The sequence below is a fragment of the Sesamum indicum genome, linkage group LG6 (genome assembly GCF_026168435.1).
Source record: "Sesamum indicum cultivar Baizhima isolate 11 linkage group LG6, ASM2616843v1, whole genome shotgun sequence".
In the NCBI taxonomy this organism is placed as follows: Eukaryota; Viridiplantae; Streptophyta; class Magnoliopsida; order Lamiales; family Pedaliaceae; genus Sesamum; species Sesamum indicum.
The window spans coordinates 15,743,041-15,755,925 of NC_142662.1; the positions used below are offsets into that span (position 1 = coordinate 15,743,041).

General features: G+C 33.8%; 1 protein-coding gene and 1 long non-coding RNA gene across 2 annotated transcripts; one reads left to right on the forward strand and one right to left on the reverse strand.

Annotated features, from left to right (window-relative positions):
* Window positions 1-303: 303 nt before the first annotated feature.
* LOC148787853 (uncharacterized) lies at window positions 304-1,643 on the forward strand. Its single transcript, XR_016066177.1, has 2 exons — window positions 304-622; window positions 1,432-1,643. It is a non-coding gene; the product is annotated as an uncharacterized LOC148787853 (long non-coding RNA).
* A 3,980-nt stretch (window positions 1,644-5,623) lies between these two features.
* UCH3 (ubiquitin C-terminal hydrolase 3) lies at window positions 5,624-12,587 on the reverse strand. Its single transcript, XM_011083043.3, has 9 exons — window positions 12,429-12,587; window positions 12,052-12,183; window positions 11,576-11,614; window positions 10,276-10,381; window positions 9,445-9,503; window positions 9,280-9,354; window positions 7,101-7,149; window positions 6,323-6,399; window positions 5,624-5,951 (listed from the first exon to the last, which is right to left on the reverse strand). The coding sequence occupies exons 1-9, from the start codon at window positions 12,492-12,494 to the stop codon at window positions 5,865-5,867; spliced, it is 690 nt and encodes a 229-aa protein (XP_011081345.1). The 5' UTR covers window positions 12,495-12,587; the 3' UTR covers window positions 5,624-5,864.
* Between the last annotated feature and the right edge of the window lie 298 nt (window positions 12,588-12,885).

The following is a 12,885-nucleotide window of genomic DNA, read 5'->3' on the forward strand; positions in this document are numbered from 1 at the left end:
CGTGGGGTTAATGACTAAAGACCAAGTCTTAATTTAAACACAATATACTATAATCTACTTATTTTTCTACTTTACGTTTTGAATGTTGAAAATGTTTAAGAATCCACTTACCACCATTCTTGAGATAATAAATTTGATGGAACCAATTACAATGATTAGCTGCAAAATCTAAGGATTGTCCTCAATTTCAGAAATCAGGTTTATATCATGGATAAGCCACTTTTGCAAACCTTGAGAGGTCCTTCCTTTAAGAACGTTTTAACATTTAAGAAATGGCATGAGGACAACCGCAAGGTCCGGACTTCCATGACCAATGAAATACAAAAGTAGTCTGATAGGCTGGGTGATGTTCGCTTAATAATGCTGTATGAAATTTATGCGTTTTCGAACCAGATATATTGCGATGAAGGCATTTTTCCGGAGCCAAGATGACGTACACCGACGTGATCTTCAGTCTCTTCCTCCCTCTTTTGACTCATTTATCATGAACTATAACATGAATGGGGTTAGAAGTCCATTCATGAGTTCATAAATATGTTGGTCAAATACGAGGCAACGATTAAAGATTTTGTGCTCGTCGGTATTGGTTGGAGTGGCTTCAACCTCAATAGCGAAAGACAAGGTTTTCCTCGGCATACCTTGCTCCAAGCTATCCAGTAGATTTTTTGATCCCCATCTTAATGCTAGAATAACGCTGCTATCATGCTTTCAATTTCGGTCAGTAAAGCCTTAGGAATTTTGAAGCAATTGATTACATATGTTGGGATAGCCTGGATGACGGATTTGATCATAACCACCCTTCTTGCTTGGGATAGCCTCTTAGCCAACCACCCCTGAATTGAAGTTTTTTCCATATCCTTTCTTTGACTACTCGAAGACCGCCTCTTTTTGACCTGCCCACCACCACCATCCACCGTTGGCACCCCTAGAATACTCATCAGATCCTCCTTCATCGACGCCCGCGTGTCCTTGCTAAACACCCTTACCAACTTCTCCAGCTTGATCATAGGACCAGACACTATCTCAAAATGAAGCAGTGCCTACTTTATGCAGAGCAATGCCTCCCGTGTGGCTTGGAAGAAGATGAGGGTATCATCCGCGAACAAGATATGCAATACCCTTTGTCCCTTCCTGCTCGCCCGTACACCCTAGATCTCCCTTGTCGCTCCTCCGTCCGTATTAGATTGTTGAATACCTCTACACAACATAAGAGCAAGTAAGGGGAGAGAGGGTTCCCTTATTGAAGACCCCTCCTCGACTTCAAGCACCTGAACTGAGAATCGTTAAGCAAGAAAGAATAGGACACAATTTAAACACATTGCATGATTAGGTCACAAATTTCTCATGAAAACCTAGTCTAAGGAGTACTTTTTCAAGGAAATCCACTCCCACATGGTCATATGGCTTACTGATGTCTTGCTTCAATGATAGATGACCAGAATGACCCTAATACTTACGGGCTAGGAAGTGGTTCAGTTCATGCGCAACAAGAATGTTACAAGAAATGAGGCGACCGAAAACGAAGTCCGATTGGTGTTCAGAAATAATTCTCCCAAGAAAAGGTTTCATACGGTTAGCATTTTAATTGTCCCAATATAAGGTTAATACATGCATTTTAATGATTATTAGAGAAAATTTTATTATGTTATATAATACAAGGTTTTGAGCTTCAAATTTCTTGTTTCTTCATAGAGTTTAGAATACATCACTAAATAGACGGAAAGATGCATATTTCCTCACTAACAATGTGATATAGGGAAAATACAGACAATAGCTCTTTTCGATTGAAGATGATAAAAGAAAGACAATTTGAAATTAATTTGTGGCGTTTACATTTTATCTTGATTAATTAATTATGTATATAACACTGATTAAATGGTGTAGAAGATTATAAATTCTTGAAAAGAAATCATTTGTTAATTCAATTTAGTCATACGTACATCATTCTTTTTATATCCAACGTACTGAATAATCACTTTTAGGGATCTGTTCTTTTTTGTTTTGATATTCAATCATTTAGTTTTTTTAATTTATTGTTTATTTTTCATCAATAATTAGATTTTTACCCAACTATTTAAAAGTTTACAAATTCTTATTTCAGAAAACTACTATAAATATATTATATATAGCTGTATACGAAAGGGAAATATACATAAATTGTTTGAAACTTTGAATCTAAAATTTTGGTATTTCAATATTAATAAATTATCTTTTATAATGCATTATCATCTAAGCTACTAATTTAATAATTTTAATACGAAATTCTATAATAACATAATTAAATTTATATTAAGTATATTACAAATTTGTTGAATTGTAGTTACTTTGGCCGATCCTTTTAGTTAGAAGTCAATTATTTAATTAATTATCAACTTGTTTTGCTCCAAATGGTTAAGAAAACATTGACACATTTTTTTAAACAAAATTAAATACTACAAACAAACTAACCACAAAATTAAGGTAGAGAAATATAATAGTTATTACTCCTTAATAAATTCATCTGCACATTTTTTCCCTTTGTTTCTTCTAATTCCATGCGTGTAAAAGGAATTCTTACAAAATGAGGTTTAAGTTTTGGATGGAATCCCCTCTTTAGTCTTTAAATTTAAAAAAAAAAAATTATATATAGGACTAAATATGCGAATTGACCTGAGTGTGGGACTAAAATTGAAAATAAGTCCATTTATAAGACCAAAAATATAATTTACCCTTACTTATTCTTTTTTAATCAAAACATTTTTTCTTTCAAAACCCACTATATATTAGGGCATGCATGCAGAATTCAATGTATACGAACCAAATACAGGTAAAAAGAGATAGCGTACTGATTTTCCCTACAACTCGTTCTGCTATTCTACTTTGCTTAATGTATTGGCAATAGGAAGCATCATCAATCCGGAAATTTCAGTTCAGACCTAATTCAGCTTAATCTCAACTAATTATATTTAAGTGTACTATATTTATTATTAGTGTACAGTTTAAAAAAAGCACATAATAAGTGTAACACAGTTGTCCTGTGATTGGTTTGATTCGGGTAAGAACCTTAATCGTATCTTACATACAGAGTTTGCTACGCCTCCATAGAATCTGAGATATAAATCCGAAAAGTCGAAAAATGAAGCTTTTGAAAATTATGATGTCAGAGCAATATCATTATTATAGGGTTAATGTAATTTACCTCCCTATAATAATAAATCAACAAATTACATTTCTATAAAAAAATAACAGCAAAGGCAAGGAGGTAAATACTTCATTTTGAAAAAATATAGGCGGATAAATTACTGCAATTTTAAAACTACGATGAGATAAATTGTTATTTCTTTGATATAAGGGGTAATTTACTTATTTGCAATATCGCAAAATATTGCTTGGATTTTTCCTGAACATTATATATATATATATATATATATATATAAAGATTAAATCTACTCGGCAGTAATGAATAACCGAACAAAGCAAGTTAGAGTTTGGAAAGCTTGTTGTATATGCTCAATATCCGTCAATCTACATACCGTTTTCATATACACATATTAAGACACTCTATTTACCAAAAGAATCAGCTTGTTTACACACTTCAAATCTAAGTTTATGGTAATGCTTCAAGAAGAAGAAAAAAATCTAGAGAGCAAGAAAGAGTATAGTTGGAGATTGTTTTGTGATCAACTTATTTGTGTAGTATTACACTTATGTTTCTGTAGTTCTTTGGTCACAACTATATATCTTATTTATAGGGTAAATTATATTTTATTATTTGAACTATGGTCGTTTATACACTTTGTAATCAAAACTTTTTTCTTTTTGGTGTCAACTTACCATCTTAACTTTGTGAAATTTGTACTTTGTCATATATATATGACCTTTTTTTATTGATTTTTTTACTGAAAAAGTATTGCATGTTCTGTATATATGAAAAATATCATATTACATAATCCTTAATATTACATGTGCACTACATGTGATATTTTTTTGACAAAAAACTTAGTTAAAAAACAGTTATAAATAGCAAAATTAAGAATTTTATAAAGTCAATATGGTAAGTTGACGCAAAAAAAAAAAAAAAAATTATGTGTCAAAGTATAAAAATAATTATAGTTCAGATGGAAAAATGTATTAACTCTTTATTTATATGTGTACTCAACTCTGTCCGTAAGAGATATCCATACCTCAATATACATAAACAAGACTACAAACTCTATCTTAAATAGGGTTTATCCCAAAGAAATTTTTATCCCAATATGTATTTAGAATATTACAAACTCTATTGAAGACAATTTATTTTAGATGAGAATTTATCCCAACATCAAAGTGAAAGACTTCAAATTTTATATCAAAGACGCATATTAAGGTATGAGTCTCCAAACCCAATCCAGTGTCCAGCAAAATTATTATGAACTTCAAATAAAAGAGCATTTGAAGAAATATGTTTGAGGAAAAGTTTAAAAAAAAAAATATATATATATATATAGCAAAAATATTTAAGCAAACAATTTTCTGAAAATAGAACATAAATTATAAATGAATATGTTAGCTAAAAGTTGAGGAATCGGGCATAATTTCAAAAGTTTTTTTGTTAAAAAATGAAATGCTCTATTTTTTATTTAAACTTTTTTCTGCAAATTTGTTCAAGTTATTTTTTTTTTAGTTTGAAAATTACAAGAAGTCCATTATATTCACAGCAGTTATGTTTATAAGTCATTGATTAAGTTATTATTTAAATAATTGTCCAACTATAAATACTTTAAATTATTTTTTAAAATTTATATGCAGGTGATAAAATTGCAACAGAAAATGTGAGAAATTAAAATAATTTTTGCAACAGAAATTATAACGGTACTGTAAAAAATCACCCCATCAAAATCACTAAATTGAGTGAATTTAGAAAAACAATAATTGTTTTAAAGTTGAAATTAAATGTCAGTTACTAAAATAAATATTACCCCATTGTGCTAAGAACAGAAATTTGAAGGGCTGGACATAGTATGGAATAATATATTCACACCATTGAGAGTTGTGATCTTGCTCGAAATGTCTCAATGAAGTATGGAATGATATATTCACGCTGCAATGGGCGCCTTCGATTGAAGGGCCCTCTCTGAATCGGATTTTCAGTTACTGAACAGGTCTTCCCTCCAATGAAGCGTGGATTCTCTGCTGCACAAATGACGAAAATGCCCTCCATTAAGAGCATTTTTAGTATTTTACCTAAAAAGTGGGGTCTCCTCATCAAGTTGGTCATGCTCACTCTTTCTGAACCCACCATCTTGCATCAAGAGCCTCTTCGTAGAATTCAACTATTTACTTAAATTAGTTTGGACTAAATTTATGGACAATATCTCGCGATCTAATGTGAACCACTGAAGAACTTCATACAGGTCAACAAAAGGGTAATGAATATAATGAAATTTGACAGCTTCTTTAACCAAATCCGTACGTGTAAACTGTTCTGATGTCGAGCATTCCCTAGTCCTTTTCCGAATACAATTCCACGATTTTTCAAATTTATTGTCTCCCCGACGGGAATCTACTTTTTCTGTTCGTGTTTATCTTTACACCGTTCACTTTACGCATGGAAATTCATGTAGATGGAACTCAGACATTAGGAATATAGAATGGAACAGTGCCGTAACGAGCTCAAGGCCTCCAACTTTCAGCAAAACGCAAGATCAAAAGTATGATAAAGTAGATCAACTGAGTGTGTCTAAGACCCTGTTGGACGTTGGTAAGTTTGAACATAATACATCAAGCCAAAAAGCTCAGGGTAGACCTCAAGTTCAGTCGCAAGCATGTAATCCTCCAGCTTCCATGTAATTTACTCGGGGAGTGCATCCGAACCATTACGTTGCGATTCTTGCATCAGTCAAATCTCATTGCTTCTTTGAGATAGCAATGACGTTGAAGTTGATTGAATCAGGATTTTTCGCGATAAACTTTTGAATAACTTTAGCAGCATCCTGTAGTAAAACGGATATCGAGTCACTATGAAGCAAAAAAATCACTAGTATGACACAGAATAGCAGACAAGTGAACAAGAAACAATAAGAAATATAAACACAGTAGCATGGGTAGCATGAATTGCCCCTCCCACATCAAGGCTAGGAGAAGTGTGAGTAAAACTTTGTAGGTTTTCTTTTCTTTTTAAACTGCAACATCAGCTGGATAGGGTGACTGCAGTAAGGTCTTTGCAACACATGCATAGAAACAGATGTCCTTCTAGTAGAGAACATGGCAGAGGAGAGGAGTTTACCGATGAAAGGGCAGAAAGGAGGAAGAAACCACTAACTTAAGCTGGTTGATACCTAATCAGCGCAGAGAGAAAGATCACCTGTAATAAGGTGCTTGGGGAAGATGCACCGTGTGAAATTGGTCCTGCCTTCCTTCCGTCAAGCTCATACAGTTGCCCTACAAACCGCCATGTTAGGACCTCCATTACACTGATGCCAAGGTTGCACTTAGCAAAGTTCTTATTCATTAATGACTTCAAGACCCAAAGAATTAAAACCTGATATTCAGACCCTGATTTGTTCATTCATCCAATCCAAGTTACAAGTTTGCATGAATGCCCATGCCTAGAAAACATTCAACATGACTGCTTCAATTTGAACTACCACAGAATAAGCATATAACCTTGTTGAGTTACATTTCACCCTACCAGTAGTTTGTGTGTTTTAAAGGTAGGTTTTACCAAGATATCTATTAAGTTAATCTCATGGTGAAATTGTTATCAACGCAACGGAATTAATGAAAATGAATAGAAATCCAAAGAGATCACAAATGCTTAATTGGGAATTAAGTAATTTCCAGACACGTAATCCAGAAGAACTATGCCGCCAAGCAGAATATCCATTACACACATTTCACTGGTGAACCAGAAATAACAAAACCCCAGTCTTTCTTCATAAACATGATACCCAAAAACATAATAAGTACCCAAATCTGACTCACTGCATTATACTTGACTTGTGAGATGCCAGAAATGATTTATTTCAGATAAAATGGATGAAAAGTTGGTCTCCAATTCAAAGACCGCAGTATAGTATAGCATTAGTAAATCACCCCATATATGCACGCAGACAGAGGGAAGGAGAGAGAAACAGACTCACCATTCACACATGTAAAGCAGATGAAATGTGTGTCTACATCAGCTGATGCCTGTAAAAAGATAGAGGATCAGAAATTCCCAGTTCTCCTTGGCCATCCGTTAGAAATAAACTTAATGAAAACCAAAACCAATCAATTAACAAGATCCGAACCTAAATTTGTACACTACTCAAATCAGTACCACACATAGGACAAACTAAAAGGTGTGTGCCTTGTGTTACTATAATGACCAGAAAATTCAACAATACTTATTAAACCATCAGGACAAGCAAGAACGATGGTATGCCGATATATTTATGCATTATAATGATATTAACCACATAAAGATCCAAACAAATGGCAAAATGTAGAAAGCTGGTTTAACTCATTATTGATTAGCTCCTTTGAAATATATTAGAGAAGTACGTTACCGCTCTCACTATAATTGATGGATCATGTAACTATGCGAATCACTGCCCCAATTTTGGTTACATAGTGTAATTTGAGAAAATAAGGAAAACAAATTCATAATGAGTGTCCACAGCAATTAGGGTAATACAATGTAAAACCACTTATAAGATCAAAAGAGAGTCTGATAAGAAAAGGTCATTCTGGCAAGTACTTTTATATTTACTTTCTGTATCTGTTTCATGGTGAAACAAAAAGTGAACCTGAACATATTAGGGCATCTCATTTTCACTATATGGGATTAAATCAGAGGAGGTAAATAGGCCGCCTGCAGGGCTGTGGCCGTGTACATATGTCCTCTCCTACCCAGTAGCAGCTAGAGCTAGTGCACGGTATCAGATAAATGAAATCCTATATTGTGTGAAACTGAAGACTGTTACTTTTTGGGAGAGTGATTTTAGTTTTATCATTGTGTCTTAAAGTGGACATACTACAATGTATAGAGAATAAATTAATATGGGTTGTGGATAGGTAGAACTAGAAAGGAAACAGAGCCAAAATAAAAAAGCTACTGGACTTTGATAACAATCGTACAAGACAAAATCCCTAAATAAGGTCCACCAGAAGATCAATATATAAAACTTAGAATAATAGCAAAAATAAAGCCAATCATGAAATATCCTGTCTTACGCTCAAAACCAGCATCATAGAACCCCAATGAACAATGGCATCACTTAAACAACTATTCTATACATATGAGCATAAGGATACATTTAAAAAGAACTTAAAACAAAGACAATCATAAGGTTAAAACCTTTAATTTTCAAAATGTTTAGAGATATGTTGTATTTAAAAATATACTTAAAGTCCAAATCTCTTTTATGTGTCTGTATTAATTTTACGTTGTGGGTGTCATGATTTTGTGGTGAATAAATATTAGAGAAAATGAGTTCAGATTTCTGGGTTGGTTAGGATTAAGTTTGAGGAAAGACAAAAAGATAAAAAGATATAGAATGAAATAATAGAGGCCTATCTGCATAATCTCCTCAACACCACACACTTGTGCATGTTATCACCCTTACCTGCTCTTCTCTAACCACTATACCAAGTTCTCAACCCTCCTATCTCCTTCAAGTGAATTAAAGAAGAAGGATAAATACAAGAGTGGGGTCTTGCCTCGTAATAACATGGAGGTAAAAGGAGCTCAGTTGTCAATGGGAGTCAAGTAGATATGATAGCAGATGTGGAGATGGTGCAAGACCAAACAACTGAGGTATTACAAATTGCTGGAGATTCCTGGAAAAAGAGAAAGGGGAGAGAGGGAATATGGTTTGGACAAATATCGTTGCCGTGATCTTTTCTAGGAGAAGATTAATGGTGGTAAGTGCAAGATGAGTTGCAGATGGAGCGGTTCAAGTGCCCTTGCAACACCCATCTTGTTAAAAATCACAGCATCCTTCCCCATGACAATGCAGAATCAACTGCCCCTTCCTCTGAGAACTTAGCTTGTTGCATCACAGCTTTAATTCAATCTTAAAGACAGAAAGAGATACCATGGAGAACATATGACCCAACAGAACTTTGAAGCATTTGGATTGAAATATAACGAATACAGATGCGCAAAAAATTATCAACCCAAGGGATGAAAAGTCAGTTTCATCACCAATTCAATGCTGAGTCAGCTTGTTGAACTTAAGGCAAAATGTTGAGTTAGAAGAAAAGAAAGAAACAAGAGAATAAATACAGAATATGAAATGATTATCTTTTATATTTCACAAATGGGACAAATTTGACCTCAGTATCACCAGCAGTTGCTGCAACTGAATGAGCAACTTCCATTTCTCTATCATTTTCGAGGAATGCGGCGCGCTGCACAGTAATTTTGTCTATTAACTATTAGACGGAAACGGAGGCAGTGGCAGATTAATTGTAATACGAAAAAATGAAACGAAAATAGACCTCCGAGGGATCCATCTTTGCAGTGGATTTGAAGAAATTGTCCAGGTACGACCCCTCAGCTGAAATTTAAGACAAACCAAAATAGGTGAATCACAACCTATACATAACATGTTCTATAGATATACTAACTAAACCAAAAGCACACATGAATGACACAGTATGAAATTTTCTCAAAAAGCTATGCTTTTTCTATACCCTGACCAGGTTAGAGAGATCATAAATAGAAGAAAAGGGTGCGCAAACTTAACTTCACCATCCACTCAACCAGTAGATTGAAATAATTCTATATCAAGGAGTGGATAATTTGAAAGAGATCTTGATTTACATGTTACCAAAAGCTTATATCACCCCAATAACCAAAGAACTCAAGATGCTAAATACATGGAGTCCACTAGGTCTAGTCTCGGCTTCTTGTTTGGACTATGCCAGATACTGATGCATGAAGGCATTTCACAATAGTGGTATTTTAAACATGATGTTCCCTCATTATCAAGGAGATGGTAAACAAGAATTGTCCAACATTACTTCTCAAATAGAACAGATTGATATGCTGCAGATCACTACCTAAAATTAAATAAAAACAGTAAATGGGAGAAAATCAGAAGAATCTTAGAAATAGAAATGTACAGATTAAGGGATTTCCTCATTTCAAATCAATGCAAAAAGACTCTACCACTTGTAACAGCATCCAGAGCTCATCCAAGTTGCAAGAACGCGTTCATAACAAAGGCATTTTATTACTACTCCAAAAGTGATCCACGTAAGCAATCGGAAACTCTTAAGCAGATGAAAAGAATCAGCAAGAAGGATATTCAGAATCCAAGAGCTCACCAAGTTTTATTTCGGAAGTGATATTTCCAACAGCATGAAGAAGCCCAATGGTTCCACAGGCATTTCCCACAGTTTGCTTCATAAAGTAAACTCCACCACTAGGCTCCTGTGGGTAGACTCTCATGAATTATTTATGTATAATTTCCAGAAATAAACTAAAACATGACAGATGCTCAACCAGCAACAATATGAAGTCTGAAGCAAAAACAAAACCAAGGTTATTTCCAATCCACTCAACAACGATAAGTAGTCTTACATGATACTCATCAAACTATAGAAGGATACCTAACATAATTGTATGACAAACTAATTGGAAGAGCAAAAGCGAACTAAATTTCAGTTACCAACACAAAGAAAGATACTCCAGAAAACAAGTATGGATATGATTTCATAAATACCACCAGAATGAAGTAAGCTGAAAACATTGAATGCAGATCCCAAAATTATGACCTACTGAAATCAGATGACAACAATGAAAATCAACACCCGCAATTTCTCATAACTCAAAATGAAATCACCCATAACTGGTTAAGGTTTCAAAACTTATGGACAACTTATACTAGTACGAGATACTGATATACCTTTTTGCATCAGTCAGACATTCGCAGAAACAAAAAGAATGGCTATTATCGCATTTTTACCCACAAGAAAAAGAAAGGCAGTTGGATAGGTAAAGTAAAAATTACATCAAATAATATGGATATGAATCCATTTGTATCCTAAAGAGCACCTGTGTGCATGTACACAGATGCAACTAATGATTCTCATACATGTAATATGATAAACTGAAAAATTGACTGAAGAATTACACCAGATAGATACAATTGCCCATCTAATATTCTGCTTGTACAGAATCAAATAGGCACGGACATTATAAATGTTAACGATATACATGTCAAAACAGTTGAAACAAGTAAAGTGCAAGTTCAATTAAGATGAAAAGCAAGCATAATGCAAAAGTCCCTCACATGAAGCAAAATAAAACTCCAAAATACACTTCATAAAACCATAAGTGAACTCCATCATGCTGTCAGATGAATAAAGATAAAAAAAAATAAAACAAAAAAAGAAACACAAGTAGATGCAAAATCACCTAATCAAATAAACATGGTTTAATGGTAATAATTATGTAGACTATTGTGTAAGTGACAGAAAGTAGGAGTAACTTGACAGCACATTTCAGATTCTAATAATTTCCTTAGAACCAAAAGTTGCTCAATCATGAGCAGCTATTAATGAGAACAAAACAGGGTTTGGTCCTAATAATAAACTATAGACATGATAGTAAGGTATAACTCACCTTTAATGCATTATCTTGTAAAATCCTCTCTTCTTCACTCTGTAAAAGCACAAAATTGTCTAAATTATGTCCCAAACGAACCCAGACATTGTAGAAGCTAGTAAGCTACAAGTTGCATCAAGCACTATCAGGTTGCATTTAGATCAAAATAATTTTACCCTGAAAAGACATAAACAACTAGGTTTTTAAGTCCATTAGCTTCAAATGCAGTTCAGATATCAAAAACCAAATGCAACTCAAATCAAATTGGATTTGAGAAAGACTCTTGAGATTGGAAATGTATATATTAGTGAACTTTAAGTCCATTAGCTTCAAATCCCTTAGATATCAAAGAAACAATTTCCTGTGGATTTCAAATCCATTATCTTCGCGTAGGTATGAAAAATTTCATTGTTCCAAGACTACGGCTTTAGAACCAAAGATTAGGAACGCAAAAAAAACCAGCAAGCACATGACAGTTTGCACACATAAATTACCTTTGCTGTTATGGGGTAAAGAAATAACACAGCCAGTACCGGCTTTGGAACCATTTCCAAGAGCTCCTCATCAAGCCCATAAACATCAAAGCACTCTGCCTCATCCGGTGCAACACCAAGTCCCCAAAGAAACTGCTCATCATAAGTTATTTTCGTAAATAATTACTCATTGTATAAACATAAACTGCATAGCACCATTTCTTATTATTTATCTCTTTTTTACTGTTCTTCGTCTTTATAGTATTATCTTTCGGGAATTTCAGTACATGCATCAATCGTTCAAAATTTCTCACACTCCATAAAACTAATCCAATTGAACATCAAACTTTCAGAAGACACTCATCCACAGTAAGACACCAAAAAGAAGAGAACGTCACCTGGTTCATAACATCAGGGTTAGCTTCAAGAGGAAGCCATCTCTTAGCAGAAGCGCTGTCCGCCATTTTCTTCTCTTTTTCAGGTTTTGTTTCCTATAGGTTTCGGTGGATGTCTATCGAGAATTTTATAAGTTTCTCCAACTCGAACGAGTAATTCACTTAATTGCAATTAAGTCCTTATAGTTTTAAAAATATTCTTTTCGGTCGAGTTATGTGATCGCTAAAAGGTAATTTGTGAATTCAAATTCCTATTCCACATGATTCGTGAAAATTTTGGATAAAATTTACATAAACCCCAACATTTGAATTTAACTTCAAAAAGGTTTATATTTTTTCAATTTAGAGGGTCCTTTCATTCAAGCTTCTGGCATACTTTGCGGCACAAGAAAAAACAGAAAAAGTAATTTGCCCTTGTTACTTTTATAAAATTTTAATTTTTTTAAAAAGTCATTTTAGC